General features: G+C 43.2%; 2 protein-coding genes across 2 annotated transcripts in view; one reads left to right on the top strand and one right to left on the bottom strand.

The window, feature by feature from the left end:
- Positions 1–751: 751 nt before the first annotated feature.
- On the top strand, positions 752–2,244 carry LOC124040897 (CCAAT/enhancer-binding protein delta-like). The gene has a single exon (XM_046358011.1). It carries the CDS (start codon positions 974–976, stop codon positions 1,886–1,888), a length of 915 nt encoding a protein of 304 aa, XP_046213967.1. The 5' UTR covers positions 752–973; the 3' UTR covers positions 1,889–2,244.
- Positions 2,245–2,437: 193 nt separating this feature from the next.
- spidr (scaffold protein involved in DNA repair) overlaps positions 2,438–25,898 on the bottom strand; it is an 84,511-nt gene continuing 61,050 nt past the window's right edge. Inside the window, exons 11-20 of the mRNA XM_046359727.1 lie at positions 20,525–20,683; positions 12,915–13,002; positions 12,562–12,702; positions 12,310–12,369; positions 11,296–11,500; positions 10,780–11,016; positions 9,290–9,383; positions 9,011–9,125; positions 8,559–8,612; positions 2,438–2,928 (exon numbers count right to left, since the gene is read on the bottom strand). Of these exons, the coding sequence (XP_046215683.1) occupies positions 2,809–2,928; positions 8,559–8,612; positions 9,011–9,125; positions 9,290–9,383; positions 10,780–11,016; positions 11,296–11,500; positions 12,310–12,369; positions 12,562–12,702; positions 12,915–13,002; positions 20,525–20,683 (1,273 nt within the window). The 3' untranslated portion in view covers positions 2,438–2,808. The remainder of the gene's footprint in view (positions 2,929–8,558; positions 8,613–9,010; positions 9,126–9,289; positions 9,384–10,779; positions 11,017–11,295; positions 11,501–12,309; positions 12,370–12,561; positions 12,703–12,914; positions 13,003–20,524; positions 20,684–25,898) is intronic.

Genomic DNA, 25,898 nt, shown 5'->3' on the forward strand with positions numbered 1-25,898 from the left:
ACCATAGGCCTACTGGTAAAAACTACATGAGGGGGTACTTTAGGGGTACCAACGGTTGGGAACCACTGATTTACATGATGATGCCTATAAAAGCGGCTGGCTCCACATACGCAGCATGAAATTGTGTGCTTGTCAGTTAGGGAATTCGATTAATCTTGCCCGGGCGCCTTGGCGTGTTTTGCCCTGGGTGAAAGTTGATTGCATTCGTTTTGGAACCGGGCTTCCTCCCGGGCGTGAGCCAGGTTCGCCGTTTAAAGCCCACGCCTCAAAACTAAAGTAATTAACTGGCGAACCTGGCTCACGCCCGGGATTCGGGCATAGGATTCTATGTTTTCACATGCAAGTGATCACTTTGAGGAAAAACACTTATTTAACTGCCTTACCAATGAAACTAGATTGAAAATTCAAACATATATTTATAGAAAAGTGATGTGTTTCTGGACAATGCACCCTGCTGCATCGTTGACATGGCAGAGCGGCGCAGATTACTGTTCGATTTGAGAGGGCGCAGCTACCTCATCTCTTTTGCACGTTGACCTCACGGGTCAAAGACCGGTGCCCCGCGGATCAGCATAATTGAATCCCCCCAATGCACTCGTAGTATAGAAAGAGGGTGGCATGTGCGCACACCCTTCTCTCCTCAAATGGGAGCTAGGAAGACCACGTGATTCAAACTAGACTCTACTGGCTTGTCAAAGGGGGAGGTAAACCTTTGACGTAAGCAGAGGAAAGATACAAAATACACTCCGCGAAATACAGAGACTTCAGAGAAGTTACAGACCTTAATATACCACCACTATTTTAGAATAAACCTATACACCACTTAAAAGAAGCAACGTTGGGGAAAGGGAAGAGGACGCTCCAGTAATACAGAGTGAGCGTGATACATTGTATCAAGCTTGTTCCAACTACCTGGCTACTAAGTAACGAAATCTATTGACGTCCGATCCCACGAGGGCAGAAAGCAGAGTTCATGTGTGATATATACAGCCTGGATTCTCAGTGCGTGTCTCCACAATGCAACATGAGTTGGGCGATGGAGCCTACAAACTTCTACGACAATAAGCTGAGCAGCGGTCTTCAGGGGGTCTGCAAACCCGGGAGAAGTGATCATGGCACGGGCGAGGACACAACCATGGCCGAGCTGAACACAGCCCCTGCAATGTACGACGACGAGAGTGCCATCGACTTCAGCTCTTACATAGAGTCGATGACAGCAGTACCACACCTGGAACTCTGCAACGATGAACTTTTCCTTGACTTATTCAACACTGTGAAGCAAGAGAAGACAGACTTCTACATGCCAAGCTCGACTACGCCGTCCAGCAATATGCAGCAGCTGTCAAACTGTTCAACCAACGCATACGCAGTTGGAAGCCAAAAAGAGTTCGAGAGGAAGCTCAAGGGTGGATTTGACAACAAGGGGGTCTTCAGTGCACCGATTAAACAGGAATCGGACTGGAGCGACAATGACATGTCCTCGTCGTTACCTTCCCAGATCAAAAACTGCGCGCAGACCTCCGTGAGCCTTCCCATGGGACAACCAACTCCACCATCAACCCCAGAGCCCCTCTCAAGCCAATCAGCCCACTCCTCTCCTCGGAAGGTCGGCAAGGAGAAAGGGAAAAAGAATTTTGACAGGTACAGCCAAGAGTACCGCCAGAGACGTGAGAGGAATAACGTTGCAGTGAGGAAAAGTAGGGACAAAGCAAAGCAACGCAACGTGGAAATGCAGCAAAAAATGCTTGAACTGGGTTCAGAGAATGACAGATTACACAAAACTATCGATCAACTAACCAGTGAGCTCACTGGCCTGAGAGATTTCTTCAAGCAGCTTCCCAATCACAGCTCCTCGTTTTTGGGGACCACGGGTGGGGCCAGGCGGTGACCAATTAATCTTACTTTCTAATTAACTGAACTTTTGAAATACATACCTCAACACAGACTTACCATCTGTAACAGATGCATTATAAACAAGCTTACATTTATGGCACTGGAAATGTACTGGAAACGTAGGCTTCCTCCCATATTGTTGCCATAATCTTTTTGGGGGATTTTTTTCTATATTAAATTATTTTACTACTTCATTTAGTTGTTGTTATACCAGATATGGTACATGTTTTATAATTCCAAACTTTGTAAGAGCAAGAGCATGTTTGAATTTTATATAGTTTATATAAAAAAACATTAAATATTTGTCTTATGGAATCTCTAATAAAAGTGCTGAAAATTCATACAAATCAACATCGTCTATGAGTGTGTTTGGGATGAACATATTAATACATATGTGATTATAAATTACTCGGCATGGTTAAAGTATGTTTTATATGGATTTGCTGGTGCCAAGTATCTACCTCAGTTGGAGTTGGGCCACCTCTCTAGAATAACATTTTCACAGCTAGCAGAAGAAAGTACAGAAAAAGGTAAACAAATACACTAACTTATAATACAAGGTTTATTGACACAGTATAAGCACCATTCATCTTCAGAGAAAGATTAGGGGGTAGATATTCAAGGGAACACTTTGAAAGAAATGTGCGGCTATATACAGCAAACAGGCATATTTTACAGTCACCATTTGGACCCACGTGACAAAGTCTGACATATGTTACTCCTCTCTGGTCCTTCAGTTCTAACCTTGGGCTGTCATCTCCAGGGTCCTAACATATCAGTAACACACAAACAGATCTATTTTTTCCAGCCTAACTATTCATGCGCTGTACAGAGAGGCTGGGCCTGGCTGGGCTGAGGAGACCTCCTAGTCCTACAGATTGATTTCACGGGATCCCACTCCACACTTTGACAGCCTCAGAGGCAGATCTCTTCCAGACCGATCGACAGGGCAGGTTTCCTGGTGACCACGCGGACGTAAGCGCTGAGGGGGCCCACCTCCTTCCCCAACACATTTTCCACCTCGTAACCTGGGAACTGCAGCACATGAACAATCAATCTAACTATGGATCTATAGGCATAGGCTAGTCTAAGAGTAAGACTTACAGTTTACATTTACATTTAAGTCATTTAGCAGACGCTCTTATCCAGAGCGACTTACAAATTGGTGCATTCACCTTATGACATCCAGTGGAACAGCCACTTTACAATAGTGTATCTAAATATTTTAAGTTTAAGTCGGAAGTTCACAGACACCTTAGCCAAATACATTTAAAACTCAGTTTTTCACAATTCCTGACATTGAATCCTAGTAAAAATTCACTGTCTTAGGTCAGTTAGGATCATCACTTTATTTTAAGAATGTGAAATGTCAGAATAATAGTAGAGAGAATTATTTATTTCAGCTTTTATTTCTTTCATCACATTCCCAGTGTCAGAAGTTTACATACACTCAATTAGTATTTGGTAGCATTACCTTTCAATTGTTTAACTTGGGTCAAACGTTTCGGGGAGCCTTCCACAAGCGTCCCACAATCAGTTTGGTGAATTTTGGTCCATTCCTCCTGACAGAGATGGTGTAACTGTGCCAGGTTTGTAGGCCTCCTTGCTCGCACACGCTTTTTCAGTTCTGCCCACACATTTTCTACGGGATTGAGGTCAGGGCTTTGAGATGACCACTCCAATACCTTGGCTTTGTTGTCCTTAAACCATTTTGCCACAACTTTGTAAGTATGCTTGGGGTCATTGTCCATTTGGAAGACCCATTTGCGATCAAGCTTTAACTTACTGACATCATTTTCCTACCTTATGATGCCATCTATTTTGTGAAGTGCACCAGTCCCTCCTGCAGCAAAGCACCCCCACAACATGATGCTGCCACCCCTGTGCTTCACGGTTGGGATGGTGTTCTTCGGCTTGCAAGCCTCCCCCTTTTTCCTCCAAACATAACGATGGTCATTATGGCCAAAAAGTTATATTTTTGTTTCATCAGACCAGAGGACATTTCTCCAAAAAGTATGATCTTCATCCCCATGTGCAGTTGCAAACCGTAGTCTGGCTTTTTTAATGGCGGTTTTGGAGCAGTGGCATCTTCCTTGCTGAGCAGCCTTTCAGGTTATGTCGATATAGGACTTGTTTAACTGTGGATATAGATACTTTTGTACCCGTTTCCTCCAGTATCTTCACAATGACCTTTGCTGTTGTTCTGGGATTGATTTTCACTTTTCGCACCAAAGTATATTAATCTCTAGGAGACAGAACGCGTCTCCTTCCTGAGCGGTATGACGGCTGCGTGGTCCCATGGTGTTGTCCCATTGACTCAAATTATGTCAATTAGCCTATCAGAAACTTCTAAAACCATGACATCATTTTCTGGAATTTTCCGAGCTGTATAAAGACACAGTCAACTTTGTGTATGTACTTCTGACCCACTGGAATTGTGATACAGTGAATTATAAGTGAAATAATCTGTCTGTAAACAATTGTTGGAAAAATGACTTGTGTCATGCACAAAGTAGATGTCCTAACCGACTGGCCAAAACTATAGTTTGTTAACAAGACATTTGTGGAGTGTTTGAAAAACTAGTTTTAATGACTCCAACCTAAGTGTATGTAAACTTCCGACTTCAACTGTAGTAACCCGAGTCACAACTAGCACTCATGCTAACAATAAACATGTTACCTAATAACATTCAATAAACACTGTGAAGCTATACAAATAGGCAACATAAATGTCAAGAAGACCGTAACCTATGTGTATGTAAACTTCGGACTTCAACTGTAAAAACACAAGTTGGACATGCTCAATGAGAACAAAAGTTGCAGCTAAGCTAAGCATCAAAAGTTAGTTATAGGTTACACTCTATAATTTATAATGACAATATATTGTTATTAGATTGGAGGGGGGCGGGGCGTGGCATCCACTGCAAAAACTCAATAGAAAATATTTGTATTGGGTATGTGGAGCTGTTCCACCTCAATTTGCCTGGATTGTTGGTTTGCCCTGGTTTTCAACAATATCCATTCTAGAATGCTGGATGATACAGTGTATTCAGAAAGTATTCAGGTCCCTAGACTTTTTCCATATTTTGTTATGTTACAGCCTTTTCCTAAAATAGATTAAATCGTTTTCCCCCCTCATCAATCAACACACAATACCCCATAATGACAAACAAAAATAAGGTTGACATTTTGGCTCATTTATTTAAAAAATAATAATAAAAAAAATATCACATTTACATAATTGTTCTGACCCTTTCCTGAGTACTTTCTTAAGGCACTTTTGGCAGAGATCACAGCCTTGAGTCTTCTTGGGTATGCCGCTACAAGCTTGACACACCAGTATTTGGGGAGTTTCTCCCATTCTTCTCTGCAGATCCTTTCAAGCTCTGTCAGGCTGGATGGGGAGCGCCATTACACAGCTATTTTCAGATCTCTTCAGAGATGTTCGATCGGGTTCATGTTCGAGCTCTGGCTGGGCCACTCAAGGACATTCAGAAACTTGTCCCAAAGCCAGTCCTGTGTTTTCTTGACTGTGTGCCAAGGGTCGTTGTCTTGTTGGAAGGCAAACCTTCACCCCAGTCTGAGGTTCTGAGCGCTCCGGAGCAGGTTTTCATCAAGGATCTCTCTGTACTTTGCTCTGTTCATCTTTCCCTCAATCCAGACTAGTCTTCCAGTCCCTGCCACTGAAAAACATCGCCACAGCATGATGCTGCCACCACCATGCTTCGCCGTAGGGATGGCGCCAGGTTTCCTCCAGACGTGACGCTTGGCATTCAGGCCAAAGAGCTAAATCTTGGTTTCATCAGACCAGAGAATCTTGTTTCGCATGGTTAGATGCCTTTTGGCAAGCTCCAAGTGGGCTGTCATGTGCCTTTTACTGAGGAGTGGCTTCCGTCTGGCCACTCTACCATAAAGGCTTGATTGGTGGAGTGTTGTAGAGATGGTTTTCCTTCTGGAAGGTACTACCATCTCCACAGAGGAACTCTGGAGCTCTGTCAGAGTGAACATCAGGTTATTGATCAACTCCCTGACCAAGGCCCTTCTCCCCGATTGCTCAGTTTGGCCAGGCAGCCAGCTCTAGGAAGAGACTTGGTGGTTCTGAACTTCTTCCATTTAAGAATGATGGAGGCCACTGTGTTCTTGGGACCTTCAATGCTGCACAAATGTTTTGGTACCCTTCCCCAGATCTATGCCTTGACACAATCCTGTCTCAGAGTTCTATGGACAATTCCTTCAACCTCATGGCTTGGTTTTTGCTCTGACATGCACTGTCAACTATGGGACCTTATGGAAACAAGTGTATGCCTTTCCAAATCATGACCAATCAATTTACCATAACACAGGTGGACTCCAATCAAGTTGTAGAAACATCAAGGATGATCAATGGAAACAGGATGTACCTAAGCTCAATTTCAAGTCATACAGCTAAGGGTCTGAATACTTACAGTACCCAACAAACGTTTAGACACACCTACTCATTTAGTTTATTTATTTTTTACTATTTTCTACATAGTAGAATAGTAGTGAAGACATCACAATTATGAAGTAACACATATGGAATCATGTAGTAACCAAAAAAGTGTTAAACAAATCAAAATATATTTTATATTTGAGATTTTTCAAAGTTGGAATCTTGGTGACAGCTTTGCGCACAGTCTTGGCATTCTCTCAATCAGCTTAACAAAGTTAATTAAGTTAATTTGTGCAATTTCTTTCATTCTTTAATTTTTTTTTTTACCCCTTTTTCTCCCCAATTTCGTGGTATCCAATTGTTGTAGTAGCTACTATCTTGTCTCATCGCTACAACTCCCGTACGGGCTTGTGAGAGACGAAGGTTGAAAGTCATGCGTCCTCCGATACACAACCCAACCAGCCGCACTGCTTCTTAACACAGCGCACATCCAACCCGGAAGCCAGCCGCACCAATGTGCCGGAAGAAACACCGTGTACCTGGCAATCTTGGTTAGCGCGCACTGCGCCCATCCCGCCACAGGAGTTGCTGGTGCGCGATGAGACAAGGACATCCCTACAGACCAAGCCCTCCCTAACCCGGACAACGCTAGGCCAATTGTAGGTCGCCCCACGGACCTCCAGGTCGCGGCCGGTTACGACAGAGCCTGGGCGCGAACCCAGAGTCTCTGATGGCACAGCTGGCGCTGCAGTACAGCGCCCTTAACCACTGCGCCACCCGGGAGGCCCCTTTCATTCTTAATGTGTGAGCCAATCAGTTGTGTTATGACAAGGTAGGGGTGATATTTGGACTCATCAGACCAAAATACAGATTTCCACTGGTCTAATGTCCATTGCTCGTGTTTCTTGGCCCAAGCAAGTCTCGTCTTCTTATTGTTTTCCTTAGTAGTGGTTTCTTTGCAGCAATTTGGCCATGAAGGCCTGATTCACACAGTCTCCTGTGAACAGTTGATGTTGAGATGTGTCTGTTACTTGAACTCTGTGAAGTATTTATTTGGGATGAAGTCTGAGGTGCAGTTAACTCTAATGAACTTATCCTCTGCAGCAGAGGTAACTCTAGGTCTTCCTTTCCTTGGCGGTCATCACGAGAGCCAGTTTCATCATAGCTCGATGGTTTTGCGACTGTACTTGAAGAAACTTTCAAAGTTCTTGAAAGGTTACGGATTTACTGACCTTCATGTCTTAAAGTAATGGATTGTCATTTCTCTTTGCTTATTTGAGTGGTTCTTGCCATAATATGGACTTGGTCCTTTACCATATAGAGCTATCTTCTGTACACCAACCCTACCTTGTCACAACACAACTGATTGGCTCACGCAATAAGGAAATAAATTGCACAAATTAACTTTTAACCAGGCACAGCTGTTAATTGAAATGCATTCCAGATGACTACCTCATGAAGCTGGTTGAGAGAATGCCGAGAGTGCGCAAAGCTGTCATCAAGGCAAAGTGTGGCTATTTTGAAGAAACTCAAATATGACATATATTTGTTTAACACTTATTTGGTTACTACATGATTCCATATGTGTTAGTTTTGATGTCTCACTATTATTCTACAACGTAGAAAATGTTAAAAAATAAAGAAAAACCCTTGAGTAGGTGTGTCCAAACTTTGGACTGGTACTGTATGCAAATAAGGTATTTCTGTTTATAATTTTTAATACATTTGCAAACATTTCTAAAAACCTGTTTTCACTTTGTCATTATGGGGTATTTTGTGTAGATTGATGAGGATTTGTATTTATCGAATCCGTTTTAGAATAAGGCTGTAACGTTACAAAAATATGGAAAAGGGGGAAGGGGTCTGAATACTTTACGAATGCACTGTATATGGTGGTCAGAGCCATATATTTAGATGTTTGGCTTTGATGGTGGTATGTGGTGATACCAGTGTTTGTAGATTAGAAGGAAATATAGATCCAACTCCAGCGATACTAGCATCATTTGGCTCTTCTTACAGTATTGATCTGTGTGAGTAAGTCACGCCATTGTTCTAAACAGCTCCCTTAACACAGTCTAACTATGGGATATCAGACAGATGACAATGATGTCACTTTCAGCAAACATACTGACAGTCTGACACATAGGAGGATCAAAATGCTATATCGGTGCACTAAACTGAGAGGTAAGTACTGTCTGCATAAAAAGGCAGGTACAGCGTATTACATAACATGTGAGAAAGAGAGAGAGCTCACCTCATGGCCAGAGGCTGCACAGTTCAACACAGACATGATGGTGCTCTGCTGGAGCTACAGTAGAGAGAATAGTCATCATACTAGTTGAATAAATGGTCTGGATTGGACTAAGCTTCTTCATATTATCGGTTTTATTCAATTATGTCATATTACATTACAGCACATACCTTATAATAACGTAATAAGCTGTTATGAGCATTGACTTTGTCATAGCGTTTTCAACAGTTTCATGTTTCCATTAATGATACAATCTAAGACTATATTTGACAGTGACACTAAGAAAATACAGATCTATTGGTATACACTTCAAGTGAAAAGATCTGAGACCACATCTTGATTAATATTATATCAACCTTCCCTTTATATTACTTTATACTTTTGCACTGCTATGTCACACATTGAAAACACAGACATTTGCCAACACACAACCTAAACTCAAAATCTTATCTCACCTTTACTTTCACAGTGAAGTCTCTCAGTGTAGAACAATTCATGAACACTTCAAGCTGCATGTTCATTGTTGGTTGGTCAACCAGTGAATCACAAGCAACACAAAGGAATGCTTGACTGGGGACAAAAGACATAATGCAGATACTGACATCACATTTCAACCACAATACACAAGTTCCCTTTGCGAAAAAAAAAGTTATTCTATTGGTAAACCAATAAGATTCAATCAGTTAATTAGGCTTGTCCCCTATAGGTCATCAGCAGGTGAATTGAAGACTTACGGCTTTTGGGGTGCCATCTCCAAGCGGTCGCTCCCACACAGGCTGCAGACTGGCCAGGAGTAGGCCGTGTCCTCATCCACACCAACTATCACACCTACAAATCACCAACACAACCATCAGCACTAGCCAGAGAAACAAACCTCTCTAGGGCACCACACTGACTAAACTGGCAAGCAACATGGGTGGAAACTGGGGCTGAGCAGTGTAACATTTGTATCAATATTCTTGAGGTCACTGTGGTATGGATGAAAAAAGGAAAGATAAAACAAGCTCAGTAAGAAGATAAGAATGATATTTTAGGGTCAAAGGGGAAATAAATCAAGTTTGCAGCCCCAGATATTCTTATCTGTGCATTGAAATGGATAGCAAGTGTTTACTCCCTTAAAGAACTGACACAATCATAGTTAACAACTAGAGATATGCCCCCCCAACACACAGCTTATGTAAAATATATACATATTTACCAACCAATAAAAATAACAATTCTGCCTTCACACTGAGCCAGGCATTTTGCCATAAGTTAGAACTTGCTTACGAGTGCAGATAAAGACACATTATATGGCAGGTAGCCTAGTGGTTAGAGCGTTGGACTAGTAACCGAAATGTTGCAAGATCAAATCCCCGAGCTGACAAGGTACTCTGTCGTTCTGCTCCTGAACAAGGCAGTTAACCCATGGTTCCTAGCCCGTCATTGAAAAGAAGAACTTGTTCTTAACTGACTTGCCTAGTTAAATAAAGGTTAAAAAAATAGAGAAAAAAAGACCCTATTCTACACTACAGAGCCAAGCACAACTGTACCGTGCTGGCCTGGTTATGCATCTACCATAGCGTCTGGAGCCGTGCTGGAAATGACCATTTGAAAATAAACTATCTGAGCCAGCAAAGCACGGGTTCAGCACAGCATTCGGGTTGGTGTGAATCAGGCATTGGTGTTTGTTTTATTCAGCCAGCTGATCCAACATGGAAGACAAGTGAGAGAGACCTGAACTAATCCAAAGGGTTCACAGTTTCACCTTTGAGCTCTCCTGTGACACAGGGTGCTAACAGATGCAACTTATCGTGACTTACTCAAGATTCCCTGAGTTGCATATAAAATAGACTGTAGACAGACAGTGAATGCATTTTGTGCCAGTATCTTAAGGGCTCTGTAGTTTGATTGGATCCCTTAATCAGATTCATACCATTATCACTGAGTTTAGGATAACAGTATCATCACTTGATTACAGATAGATAGTCCACAGCTAGTTGCATTGGTGGGCCTTGAAAGGTTGTAACAACCAGTGGCTCAACCACTTGAGGGAAACTGTGAATGAGAGTGGAAGAACACAATGCCCCTAAACACAAGAAGGCCTCTCTGTCTCGCACAAAGTAACAAATACAAACAGGCAACAGCCACAACACACTCAAAACCGTTTGTCTGTCTCTCCAATAAAACAATTATCCAGGCTAACCCTGAAAAATAATTGATCAAAGAGGAGAGCGTGACTGACCCGAGAACATGCAGAGGGAGTTGGGTGGTGTTTCCGGACCCAGGGGATCCAGCGTCACATGTTGTGGTAAGGCCTGAGGAAGGACATGGGGCTGGGATTGAGGTAGGGGCTGAGGTAAGGGCTTTGCCTGGGACAATGACAGAGACCCTGGGCCCAGCGTGCTCTCGGTATGTGGGCAGCACACTGATACCAGAGGCCGCAGCTGCACAACTGACTGCTCCACACACAGGATCCCACCTGGAGAGAAATCATTGCATAGCTTCATAAAACAGTAGTTTGACCTGACATTGGAGGTGCTTTCATTATTAAGTTTTGGGGAAGCAGTAGCCATGTGACTTCATATGTCCTACAGTATACAATACATAGTGGCTAATGCAATATACACTATATAGTGACAGACTAGATGAATAACACCATGTATGCGTCCCAAATGGAACCCTATTCCATATCAAGTGCACGACATAGGGAATAGGGTGCCATTTGGGGAGTAGCCATGATATTGCAGTAAAACAGTACCATGCTCTCTGACTGCGTCCCTGAATGACAAGCGGAAGGTGCTGGGGGTCCTTATCGCCTTGGCGACAGAGGAAGTGAGCACACAGGAAGTGGTCACACACACAGCCAGCGTCCGTCTGCATGGTGGCCCATCGGACTGCTGCTCCTCCTGCAAACTGGGGTCAGTCACCACCAGCCAAACCTCCCCTGGGCTCTGATCACTACTCTGAGACAGGAGGGGAGAGAGATGGGGGGACAGACAGAGATGGGGGGACAGACAGAGATGGTGGGGGCTATCATTCACATCAACCAAGATGATAATAAAGAGAGGAAGAGAAAGAGGGGATCAGTCGTTAGTGTAGATTATTAGAGAGACAAGGCGCGAGAGAGAACGCGAGAAAGAGAGACAATGAGAGAGTGTGAGACAACGAGAGAGGGAGAGAGAGAAAGAGAGAGAGAGAGAGAGAGAGAGAGAGAGAGAGAGAGAGAGAGAATGAGAGAGAGAGAGAGAGAGAAAAAAAATGGTGTGGGAGACTATGAGCTTACTTTCTAAATTCTAAGTGTCTTAGTGAATAAACACCTTTCTGTCTGTGCATCAAACAAAAAGAATGAGTCTCTGCTGGCTCAGTCTGGTTGCTCGGAATCATCCATTTGATGACTGACATGAAAAGCAGAGTGGTATAGACAAAAAGCGTTGGACTTCGCCACACGCTCTGTTCTGGGCCTGTTATCTCCTTCCCGGTGGTCAAAGTGTAAAGGTTTCACTGATCAACAGTAAAAAAAAAACTGGTAGATAATGTAGGTTAATGTAGGTTAATATGCATACAAATGGTGAAGGCAGTTTGCCTCGTCTTGTCAACACAGCAAGTTCAAATGATTCCCCACTGTCCACCACAGCAGGATGTGATCATGTTCCTGTCAACTCTTTAAATATGTTGTGTTACATCTACCCGTCTCTAATAAGATAAGATACAGATAAGTTTCTCAGTCAGACTATACATTCTCATTGAAATCCAAGGATGCATTTGAAAGTACCTGCGTTCTCTTGTAGATGACAGTGGCGACAAAGCTACAACGATGGCTGTTGAGCTCACACTGAAATAGATGTGACAGGCCGTTACTACAATTCAAATTTGATCGATTGCCACTGGCTCAACAAAGTCAGAGCGAAGGAAAAATGTGTTATCTGGTCTCAACAACTCAAATGTTTGGAGGAATAGTTGGGTAGGTAAACAGAGAGTTAGAATTCAGTTCTCGCCCTCTCTCTCTCTGTGTGTCACTAGTTACCTGCAGTATGTCTCTGAGGGTTTGTTCTGTAGGAGGCAGGTATAGAGAGGATAAAGGCTGTCCCTCTACAGGCTCCACAGAGCCCTCTTGGCCTGACAGCAGGTAACAGAAGCTTGGGGCTGGGCCTTTGTGTCTGCTGTCCTACAAACAAAACAAACACACAGAATCAAGATTATAATCCACTACGTGCAGGCAGTATTCATAGCCAGTTTCTTATTCTAACATAAATTAACCATAATAACATGGGTTCTCAATATCAAATGGAAATACTGTATATACATTGTTCACGTAATTGAGTTTCAATTGCGGGAAAAGGCAGGATATGATTCACAACGGAATATTGAATAACCTACACCTTGACAGCTCTGGTTTTCTCCAAGTACTTTGAAAGGAATCACTGGTGGCCAGAGGCTGTCTATCAGGCTGAAGAGTCTGGTCCACCTGTGAGAGCGAGAGCAGAAGAAAGTGAGAGAAGGGTTGGAAAGGGAAAAGACAGTGAATGACAGGGTATACAGAGAGGAGGTGCAACAATATCAGTTGGTTTCCCTTTTACGGAATGACAGATCTGTTAAGACAGGGCACTTTTTAGCTTTCACCGAATCAACAGAAAACATGCCGAGACTGGTGCGAGAGACACACTCTCGCGCTCTCTCTCACACCTCTTTATCACTAGCAATCTGACTGCTGAAAAGACAAGTCTAGCCGTCTCCCTGCATAGACCTGCAGCGTAAAGACTTTTTGCAGAGAACCTATATTCACCTTAGAGATGATTTGCAGACTACTCACACATCCAACCCTTACACACAAACACCCATAAACAAAACACACCCCATTCAGAACTCACACTGCTGCTGTTCTTTTATATACTATGGATTCCACTTTATATTTGTAAATACAGTGTAAATACAGCCCATTATTACTATGCATACCAATTTAATTTGTCTATTACTTCTACTACTTGTTATTGTGACTCTTTTCATCGCTATTATTGATTAATGTACTGCATTGTTGAGGGAGCTATTACATAAGCATTTCGCTGCACCTTTCATACCCGCTGTAAACTGTGTATGTGAAGAAAACATTTCTTACACAAAAATGAATGGTCCCAACCTTATGTCTCGATCATAATCCATTCAAAAGTTATTGTAGTTACTACCCTGGCCAAAATTAGAGTGATTAAATCAATGGAGGCCAGAGAAAAAAAAAGTGGTAATAAATCTGGAAAATAGCATTGTGTCAGCTAGCACAGATGCGGTGCGAGAATTAAGACTGACAGAATTTAGACTGACAGGCTCACCGGTGAACTTGTCTTTCTTCTCAAATCCGGAGGACATAAAACCACAGAGGTGAGATAGATATCGATTTTGAGACGTGACATTAAACATTTTCATATTTTAGTATAAGCTTTTCATATTAATGCAACAGTTTTAGAAGAGTTCTCACAAAACCAAGCGTATCTCTGAAATGTCAACGGAGCACTGAGCGTACCACAAGACTTTTATTGTCAAAACCTTTAACAATTCATTCAGTTCGGGGCAACAGAACCCAGTACTTATTATCGGATGTATTTTGTTACGAAATCCGACTTCTTGGATTTAATGTTAATGACATGTTAGAGAAAGACCCCAATGAACGATTCAGAACATGAAGAAGGACTGCCCGTTCCATGATCTCGCCATCACGGTTGACAACTCCATTGTGTCCTCCTCCCAGAGCGCTAAGAACCTTGGCGTGATCCTGGACAACACCCTGTCGTTCTCAACTAACATCAAGGCGTTGGCCCGTTCCTGTAGGTTCATGCTCTACAACATCCGCAGAGTACGACCCTGCCTCACACAGGAAGCGGCGCAGTTCCTAATCCAGGCACTTGTCATCTCCCGTCTGGATTACTGCAACTCGCTGTTGGCTGGGCTCCCTGCCTGTGCCATTAAACCCCTACAACTCATCCAGAACGCTGCAGCCCGTCTGGTGTTCAACCTTCCCAAGTTCTCTCACGTCACCCCGCTCCTCCGCTCTCTCCACTGGCTTCCAGTTGAAGCTCGCATCCGCTACAAGACCATGGTGCTTGCCTATGGAGCTGTGAGGGGAACGGCACCTCAGTACCTCCAGGCTCTGATCAGGCCCTACACCCAAACAAGGGCACTGCGTTCATCCACCTCTGGCCTGCTCGCCTCCCTACCACTGAGGAAGTACAGTTCCCGCTCAGCCCAGTCAAAACTGTTCGCTGCTCTGGCCCCCCAATGGTGGAACAAACTCCCTCACGACGCCAGGACAGCGGAGTCAATCACCACCTTCCGGAGACACCTGAAACCCCACCTCTTTAAGGAATACCTAGGATAGGATAAAGTAATCCTTCTCACCCCCCTTTAAGATTTAGATGCACTATTGTAAAGTGACTGTTCCACTGGATGTCATAAGGTGAATGCACCAATTTGTAAGTCGCTCTGGATAAGAGCATCTGCTAAATGACTTAAATGTAAATGTAAAAATGAAGAATCATATTTGTCTTGGTAAAATGTATTTTATAACATAATGAAGTGAAATTTCATCACCAAAGCATCTTTTCACCCGCGCTATGCAAATCACACACAAAAACAAGTCTGGTTTCAATTGTTGGTTTCAACTGACCATTTTGACACCTGAGGGCCTGGGTGTTGCTTTGAGGTGCCCCGTCTAGAAATTCCAACTAGGGGACCAACAGAGGAAGAACGTAAATAGCGATGCTTCAACCCCAACCTAAATGCCCAGAAACAAAATAAATTAAACCTGTCCTTGAGTTCAGGGCCACCAGTTAGTCAGTGTGTGTGTGTGTGTGTGTGTGTGTGTGTGTGTGTGTGTGTGTGTGTGTGTGTGTGTGTGTGTGTGTGTGTGTGTGTGTGTGTGTGTGTGTGTGTGTGTGTGTGTGTGTGTGTGTGTGTGTGTGTGTGTGTGTGTGTGTGTGTGTGTGTGTGTGTGTGTGTGTGTGTGTGTGTGTGTGTGTGTGTGTGTGTGTGTGTGGTAGGTTGGGTTGATGTCATTACTATTCCTACTCTTTGGTGCTGTGAACTCAGTCTGCCTCATTGGTTGTTAAAAACCGGTTCCACAGGGTGTCTGTGTACAGAACTGGCTCTGCACCCCGGGCTGGTCCAACAGGTCAGGATGAAGAATGAGCTCACCTCACACAACACAGACTTTGTTACCGAGACCTTTCTGTAGCTTTATTGTAACATTGTACAAGTAGGCTGATTTGCCTACTGAAGAATGCTGTTTAAGTACAGTAGTATGTGAGTACTGAAAAGAGGGAGTCAAGGACTCAGTGACAACACTAACATTTATCAAAAACTGATTTGACATGATTACAGTAACATGATCTAATTGTCGATTTAATGATGATTCAAATTGAGATTCTTAAGTGCCAACACATCAAAAACACTTGTTTAAGCTTTGATAAAGGCTTATTTAAAGATCAAGCCCCAGCTACTGTATATGCAGGGTTCCACAGTGCTACCTGGAATTTAAATTTAGGAGCCCCAGTCCGTCAAGAAAAACGAAGGATTCTAGCTTTAATACCTCAAATATTTTTCATTGTGCTCCTATATTTCTTTGTGTGCGCCTACATTTTTCAACTTAGCAGCATAAGTGTTCCTTGTTTAAAAAAATATATGTTTTTTTTAAAGTCAGTGTAGAGCCCTGATATGTCAGGAATGTTTTGTTTAAGATAAGAGTATAAGATGGTGGCTACATGCGTTGGGACCAATCCCAAATTGACACCTAAACTACGCACTTCAGGAAATCAGAGGATTTTACAGGTGTAAGTAATATAGTTATCGCACCACCTTGACCTCAAGTGCATAGGGCATAGAGGTGCTTGCTCCTGAAGGGGATATATCCATCATGGCGGACTGTAGACAACAACCCCCGCCTCCCCACCACCACATTATGGGATGCTTTCTGGCATAAATGAAGCCGTAAACACACTAACCCCTCCTCTAAATGTCCCCACACCAGTTCTCCAAAATGTTTCTAATCTGAGCTGCTGACTGCAGAAAGTAAATCATAGGTCCAGTGCGAGCACCAATGATGTATCACTTTACATGTAAACATGGGACAGTGACATGGCAGGATGATCAGCGGGTGGCCATCTTGAACTCAGGTTGGAAAGTTATGAGAGTTAGAGTGTATTCGGAAGGTATTTAGACCCCTCCACTTTTTCCACATTTTGCTACGTTACAGACTTATTCTAAAATGGATTACATAGTTTTTTCCCCCTACACACAACACCCCATAATGACAACCAAAAAAATACAAAAACTGAAATATCACATTTACATAAGTATTCAGACGCTTTACTATGTACTTTGTTGAAGCAGCTTGAGCTGCTTGGGTATGATGCTATACGCATGGCACACCTGTACTTGGGGAGTTTCTCTGCAGATCCTCTCAAGCTCTGTCAGGTTGGATTGGGAGCATCGCTGCGCAGCTTTTTTCAGGTCTCTCCAGAGATTTCGATCGGGTTCAAGGCAAGGCTCTGACTGGGTTGCTCAAGGACATTCAAAGACTTGTCCCGAAGCCACTCATGTGTTGTCTTAATATATAATAATAATATAATAATATATGCCATTTAGCAGACGCTTTTATCCAAAGCGACTTACAGTCATGTGTGCATACATTCTACGTATGGGTGGTCCCGGGGATCGAACCCACTGCTGTGGCGTTACAAGCGCCATGCTCTACCAACTGAGCTACAGAAGGCTGTGTGCTTAAGGTCGCTGCCTGTTGGAAGGTGAACCTTCATCACAGTCTGAGATCCTAAAAGTCTGAGATCCTAAGGATCGCTCTGTACTTTGCTCCCTTCATCTTTCCCTTGATCCTTAATAGTCTCCCAGTCCTTGCAGCTGAAAAACATCCCCACAGCATGATGCTGCCACCATCATGCTTCACCTTAGGGATGGTGTCAGGTTTCCTCCAGACGTGACACTTGGCATTCAGGCCAAAGAGTTAATTCTTGGTTTCATCAGACCAGAGAGTCTTGTTTCTCATGGTCTAAGAGCCTTTTACGTTCCTTTTGGCAATCTCCAAGCGGGCTGTCGTGTGCCTTTTACTGAGGAGTGGCTTCCGTCTGGCCACTCTACCATAAAGGCCTGATTGGTGGAGTGCTGCAGAGATGGTTTTCCTTCTGGAAGGTTCTCCCATCTCCACAGAGGAACTCTGGAGCTCTGTCAGTGACCATCGGGTTCTTGGTAACCTTCCTGACCAAGGCCCTTCTCCCCCAATTTCTCAGTTTGGCCAGCAAACTCTAGGAAGAGTCTTGGTAGTTCTAAACTATTTCCATTTAAGAATGATGGAGGCCACTGTGTTTTGGGGGGGACCCTTCCCCCAGGAGGGGTGCGTAACTTGAGTGAGTTGAGTCACTGACGTGATCTTCCTGTCCGGGTTGGCGCCCCCCTCGTGCTGGTGCTGTGGGGGAGATCTTTGTGGGTTAGACTCGGCCTTGTCTCAGGGTAGTAGGTTGGTGGTTGAAGATAACCCCCTAGTGGTGTGGGGGCTGTGCTTTGGCAAAGTGGGTGGGGTCATATCCTGCCTGTTTGGCCCAGTATTTCTCCTGTCTTATCCGGTGTCCTGTGTGAACTTAAGTATGCTCCTAGGACAATGCCTCAGGACTACCTGGCCTGATGACTCCTTGCTGCCAGTCCCCAGTCCACCTGGTCATGCTGCTCCTCCAATTTAAACTCTCATGCCTGCGGCTATGGAACCCTGACCTGTTCACTGGACGTGCTACCTTGTCCCGGACCTGCTGTTTTGGACTCTCTCTCTAACGCATCTGCTGTCTCAACCTCTGAATGCTCGGCTATGAAAAGCCAACAGACATTTACTCCTGAGGGATTAACCTGTTGCACCCTCTGCAACCACTGTGATTATTATTATCGGACCCTGCTGGTCATCTATGAATGTTTTAAAATCTTGGCCATATTCTGTTATAATCTCCACTCGGCACAGCCAGAAGAGGACAGGCCACCCCTCAGAGCCTAATTCCTCTCTAGGTTTCTTCCTAGGTTCTGGCCTTTCTAGGGTGTTTTCCCTAGCTACCGTGCTTCTACATCTGCATTGCTTGCTGTTTGAGGTTTTAGGCTGGGTTTCTGTTTAGCACTTTGTGACATCGGCTGATGTAAAAAGGGCTTTATAAATACATTTGATTGATTGATTTTTTTATCACCACCTGGTACGGCAACTGCACAGCCCAAAACCGCAGGGCTCTCCAGAGGGTGGTGCGGTCTGCACAACGCATCACCAGGGGCAAACTACCTGCCTTCCAGGACACCTACAGTACCAGAGCCAAAATGACCATCAAGGACAAAAACCACCCAAGCCCGTGCCTATTCACCCCGTAATTACCATCCAGAAGGTGAGGTCAGTACAGGTGCATCAAAGCTGGGACCGAGAGACTTATCCCATATGTATTTTATACCATCTACTGCATCTTGCCTATGCCGGTAAGTAATAGCTCCTCCATATATTAATATGTTCATATTATTTTTCCATCCCTTTACTTGGATTTTTGTGTATTAGGTAGTTGTTGTGGAATTGTTAGATATTACTTGTTAGATATTGCTGCACTGTCCGAACTAAAGCACAAACATTTTGCTACACTCACAATAACATCTGCTAACCATGTGTATGTGACCAAGAAAATTTGATTTGACGTTGAAACGTTAGCTAGCTAACGGCCTGACTGACTTTGTTAGCCAACTACTTTTCACACCATAAACTAAATTATTTGATCAGCTAAATTAGCTAATGTTGCTCAACATTTATCTTGCTAGCCAACAGAGAATTCAATTCAGCTACTGTAGCAAGATACTTAACAATCCTAACAATTCTTGTTCCACCACACTTGTTCCCTCACCTCAAACTTTCCAAATGCCAGTTTTTCGGTTACAGCTCATGAAGTACGCTGCATCACCTTCTCAACTCAGTCTCTAGGCTTCTCACCTACCTCTTCATTGTCATTCAGGGGACACACTAGTGTGTTGTATCTGGCAAACTGCCTTCCCACTGTCCGCTGTCTTTCCAGAGCGCGCGCTGAAGCTGTAACTAGCAAGTTGGCTGTCTCTTCTCTCTTCAGTCGCATGCTTGGATACATACAGTATTGCTCCAAACCCGCATCACTGGTTCTACTTACAGCCATTAGTGACCCGAACCCGCATATTAGACAAGCCAGCAGCCAAAAATTTGTACATTTACTCATCAGATCTACAGAAATCTTGTAATTTACCTATTTTGGATTAAAAACGTTGAATTTCGCCAAAAAGTGTCTAGTTTGCATCCCTGTTACATAGACAGGTGTGTGCCTTTCCAAATTGTGTTCAATCAATTGAATTGACCACAGGTGGACTCCAATCAAGTTGTAGAAACATCTCAAGGACGATCAATTGAAACAGGATGCACCTGAGCTCAATTTTGAGTCTCATAGCAGAATCTTAATACTTAATAATGTATTTCTGTTTTGATTTTTTAAATACATTTGCTAACATTTCTAAAAAACTGTTTTCGCTTTGTCATTATGAGGTATTGTGTGTAGATTGATGAGGAAAAATAACAATTTCATCAATTTTTAGAATAAGGCTGTAACGTAACAAAATGTGGAATAAGTGAAGGGGCCTGAAAACTTTCCGAATGCACTCTAGGTTAAATGAGGGCAGTGGAAACTGGCCATGGATTTCATATCAGGGACACAAATGGTAGATATCTAACGTTCACAGTTCACACCTGTTTTTGTAGCTTTAACCTCAGGCCTAAGCCCAGGACTACGTTGGCCTTGTTCGGGACCTAGAACAGATAACCTCACGAATAATCATCAAAATCATAATACATATTTGAATTTTAATCTTAATACAGGAAAATACACACCTCTGGCTAACAATAGTCTGTAGCCCTGGGTTGAAGTTCAAACGAAAGGCCTGCAGTGTGTGTGTGACTCTCTCACCTTTCCCGAGTGACCCGCTGCACCACTTTGATGGCTCGCAGGACGCAGGTCCGGCCCTCCCACTTCCTGGTGTAGAGGTGGAGAGGGTCCTCAGACGGCAGAGCGTGGAGCTGGACCATGCTGAACATCCCATAGCCGTCCTGGACCAGCACACACAGCCTGGAACACACAAACACAGGGAGAACGTAACACACAGCCTGGGCCTCATAGAAACAGGTAGAATGTAGTTAAATAAACTGAGGGCTGCAAGACAAGTTAGTCATTTGCCAGTCCATTGACTATTATTTCAAATCTGTATTGGTATATTAATGTGTGTTGGTGAGGGTGTAAGAATACAACATTAACTGAAGACACATTATGAACCAAACTCAAAGCTTTGTGATTTTGGCTTGTATTGACATTTTAAAGTTGAGGTGTTGGAGGTTGGTTTGACAGGCTGGCTGCTGAGATTGAGAACCGTTGGCCTAGTAAACAAGATGTGCTGTTCTGCCACAGAACTCTGCTGCTCTCAGCAACCAAGAAAGAGAAGGAGATAGCAGAAGGAATTACTAGGAGATAGCAGAAGGAGTTCAAATCAAATTGTATTTGTCACCGGTGCCGAATACGTCTGCTAAATGACTTAAATTAAATGTAAATGTAAATGAATACAACAGGTGTAGACCTAACAATGAAACGCTTACTTACAAGCCCCTAGCCAACGACGCAGATTTAAGAAAATGCCTAAAAAATATATTTTTTAAAAGGTATGAGATAAGAATACCAAATAATTAAAGAGCAGCAGTAAATGACAATAGCGGGGCTATATACGGGGGATACCGGAACAGAGTCAATGTGCGGGGGCACTGGTGTTGAGGTAATTGAGGTAATATGTACACGTAGGTAGAGTTATTAAAGTGACTATACATAGATAACAGAGAGTAGCAGCAGCGTAGAAGAGGGTGGCTGTAGTGCCTTGAAGTAGTCAGAAGTAGTCAGAAGGAGTTATTAGGACTAAAAGTGGGATATCAGAGGGAGTCAACAGGAGGAGTTAATATGAGTTAGCAGAAGGAGATAGCAGAAAAAGACAGGATTTCAGTTCAGCCCTTCAAGTCCAGACACAGCCGCTGTACTGTACCAGTCCTTAGAGGGTAAACAGTGCTGTTCATAACCCCCAGTTAGAAGATACCAGAGGGGGGAGTGGACTCTTAGTGCTCTATACCCTCCGTCAGGAGGGGGAGGAAAAACAGTGGGAGGAGTAGGAAGGAGAGGTGTGTAATGGACGAAAGTTCAAGGCTAACCATGCATTTGCATTTCCCAGACACTAGGAACGTTTTGAGTCTGTTGGTTTCCATTCCAGCCACCTGCTTGGCTATATAAACTGTGTTGGTAAACATTGGTCTGTGTTTATTTCTCATCTACATCATACCAAGTTGCTAGGGAACAGTACAGCGTTTTATTGTTAACAATTACCAATCCATAACCTACTTACACAGTGCTGTAAATGGTTGAGTCCAATAATCAAAAGAAGAAACATTCTTCTACACTATAAGGTGTTATCAGTTAAATTATGGAACTGCATACATGGGAGGTCCATGAGGAATGTCTGAAAAAGTCTGAATATGTGGATCATGATGCATTTCATGGCAATATACAGAGAGCATACAAAACATTTAGAACACCTGGTCTTTCCATGAAAGGCTGATTATGTGAATTACGGTGACTGCTATGATCCCTTATTTATGTCACAATTAAATCAACTCCAAAATCAGTGTAGATGAAGGGGAGGAGACAAGTTAAAGAAGGATTTTAAAGTATTGAGACATGCATTGTGTGTGCTATTCAGAGGGTGAATTGGCAAGACAAAAGTGACTTTGAACGGGGTATGGTCGTAGGTGCCAGACACACCGGTTTGTGTCAAGAACTGCAACGGTGCTGGTTTCTCACGCTCAACAGTTTCCCGTGTGTATCAAGAATGGTCAACCACCCAATAATGGACATCCAGCCAACTTGACAACTGTGTAAAGCATTGGAGTCAACATGAGCCAGCATCCCTGTGGAACGCTTTTGACACCTTGCATTGTCCTAGGGCTCGGGTCCTCCCGACGAATTGAGGCTGTTCTCATGGCAATGGGGGGGTGCGACTCATTATTAGGAAATTGTTCCAAAGGTTTGATATACTCAGTGTATCTCCATTAACAACATACAGATTTTAGGGAAAACAATTTGTCAGGTAATTTATCTAGCGATGACCTAAGGGGAGAAATTGAACTTTTGCGTGGTAAATATTATCATCTGCTGTCAATCAGATCAAGCCAAAACACTACTCTTGGGTGAAGCAATCTAAAGTTATCCTAATTGGAATACTGATCGTAACTAAACACCGTTTAAGACACTGGGCATCTATCAATCAGTATATTGAGAAAGGATTCAGACCCCTAGACTTTTTCCACATTTTGTTAGGTTACAGCTTTATTCTAAAATGTATGAAATAGTTTTTCCCCCCTCATCAATCTACACACACAAAAAAAAATTCAAATGAATTATAAAACATTTATCTCTGCACAGCTTTATTCAGATCAATCCTGAGATTTTCAATCCTATTCAAGTCCAGGCTCTGGCTGGGCCACTCAAGGACATTCAGAGAAACTCCTGCGTTGTCTTGGCTGTGTGCTTATGGGTCGTTGTCCTGTTGGAAGGTGAACCTTCACCCCAGTCGGAGGTCTTGAGCACTCTGGAGCAGGTTTTCATCAAGGATCTCTCTGTACTTTGCTCCGTTCATCTTTCCCTCGATCCTGACCAGTCTTCCAGTCCCTGCCGCTGAAAAACATCCCCACAGCATGATGCTGCCACCACCATGCTTCACAGTAGGGATGGCGCCAGGTTTCCTCCAGACGTGACGCTTGGAATTCAGGCAAAATACTTCAATCTTGGTTTCATCAGACCAGAGAATCTTGTTTCTCATGGTCCCAGAGTCCTTCAGGTACTTTTTGGCAAACTTCAAGTAGGCCGTCATGTGCCTTTTACTGAGGAGTGGCTTCCGTCTGACCACTCTACCATAAAGGCCTGATTGGTGGAGTGCTGCAGAGATGGTTTTCCTTCTAGAAGGTTCTCCCATTTCCAGAGAGGATCTCTGGAGCTCTGTCAGTGGCCATCGGGTTCTTGGTCACCTCCTTGACCAAAGGCCTTCTCCCCCGATTGCTCAGTTTGAATTTACCACAGGTGGACTCCAATGAAGTTGTAGAAACATCTCAACGATGATCAATGGAAACAGGATGCACCTGAACTCAATTTCGAGTCTCATAGCAACGGGTCTGAAAACTTAGTTACCTGCTTTTTTATTTTTAATACATTTGCAAAAAAGTCTAAAAAACTATTTTTTCTTTTTCAATTGTGTGTAGATGGATTAAAACAAAAATAATCTAAAATTTTAGAATAGGGTTGTAAAGTAATAAAATGTGGAAAAAGTCAAGGGGTCTGAATACTTTCAGGCTGTAATCAGGTAATCATCCTCCATGCGTAGTTATGCTGCATTCAGTTATAAGACTGTAATCCTATCTGTTTTAAATCTAATATGATTAATAAAACAACACAGAGAGGGACAGAGAAGCAGTCTAATATTAAATTGTTTACAGTGACACTAAATATAGTGTTGACATATGTAAACTTGTCTCCAGTTACAGCTAGTATCTCTGCGCTCCGGTCAAGACATTTGTGCATTTGTTTATTTTAGTGCATATTTTCCAACAAATACACATAAATAGCTACATTCATTTGGGAGATTTTTCATTTTGGACAGAACTGAAAAATATCCTGTAGTACTCTCTGACTAAACTTCTATTTTGCAAATGTTGAAAAACAACCACAGAGATCTAAAATCAGAGCATGCATAAAATAGTCTTAACTGGAATAGCTAATTTTGTCTAATGTAAACAGTCGCTGTTTTAAAGTCAACTGCGGCACAAAACTTAGCCTACACAGGTTTCTCTTTCTTTTCTTTTTTTAACAGCAGAGCCTGTTCAAACCTGAAATCGTAAAGTGAAAGCTAATCGGTGAAGAGAGAGAGAGAAAGTTGGGAGAAAGGTAAGAGGGGGGAGTCTTGTGGTATTACCATCTTGACATAACCACCCATCTATCCAGCCCCTAAACTAAAACTATACCCCATTCAGCCTCTCTTTTTAGCCTTTTCCAGTACCACTCAGTTTCAGTCACAGGCTGATTTCAGAATGTGTTATTGTGAGCAATCACAAGAACTCTCAGCAACTCAGGGGTTCTTCCAGGAATTACGATCCATTGAGCGTGTCCAAATACACACACACACACACACACACACACACACACACACACACACACACACACACACACACACACACACACACACACACACCACTTGGCCCCACAGTAAGTAAGAGACCCACACATTAACACAGCCGAGAGGCCTCATTGACAGGGGGCATTGAGGAGGGATTCCTTCCTCTGCACCATCCACCAATCACGTCGCAGAGTGATAAACATGCTTGTAACAGGATCCCTGCAGCACATTGTGTTCCAAGCTCTGTGAAAATAGCCAGCCTCCTCCTCCTCTCCTTCCCCATGCTCTCCTCCTCCTCACTCCCTCCCTCTCCTTTCCCCCTCATCTTGTCTTCTTTTCTGCCTCTCCTCCTACCCCACCTTCTCTATTCCCCACTCCCTCCCTGCAAACAGTTAATCTTCTTGTTTATTCAATTCTGAATTTACTGGAACTAAACATCTTCTAGCATAAATATAATCCTGGTTTCCTCTCTCCCCTGTGTATGTGAAAGGAACAGGCTATAAAATCAAACAACAAAAAGGACTAGAGAAAAGTGGCTACCCAGAATAGTGAGATAGAAATTGGGGAGAGGGAAACAGAGGTCCATAGGTCACTCATCCTACTTTCTTTGATCACTTAAATGGGGACGTTGGGCCAGTGGATAATGGACTAGGCCTACATTGCACTAACCTATTTTTTTTTAACTAAAAAAAAAACAAATTGAACACAAAATTAAAACAGATCAAATATTTCAAATGTTGGATTACTACAGCCAAAGTACACATTACTACATTATCATTTATCATTTAAATTGACTAGATGAGATGGCAAATTCTTATCCTCAACAAAGTGTGCAATACGGACACTGACTAACAGACTCAAGCAGAGGCAGGCAGGCAGGCGTTCATTCTGAAATTCCAGACCTCATGGCCACATCCAGGACACACCCCCACCTGAGCCAGCTCAATCTGGTTGTTGACTAGTGAGGCAGTCAGGCTGAAGGCTGTACACTGTGTTACAAAGTGTGCTTCAAAGTGCGTGCATGTGTTTCCTGTGAGAGGTGGTGTTTGCTTACCAGCTGTAGCAGCATGGCAGGAGCAAAGGGGA

This window comes from Oncorhynchus gorbuscha, linkage group LG08 (genome assembly GCF_021184085.1).
Source record: "Oncorhynchus gorbuscha isolate QuinsamMale2020 ecotype Even-year linkage group LG08, OgorEven_v1.0, whole genome shotgun sequence".
NCBI classification, from domain to species: Eukaryota; Metazoa; Chordata; class Actinopteri; order Salmoniformes; family Salmonidae; genus Oncorhynchus; species Oncorhynchus gorbuscha.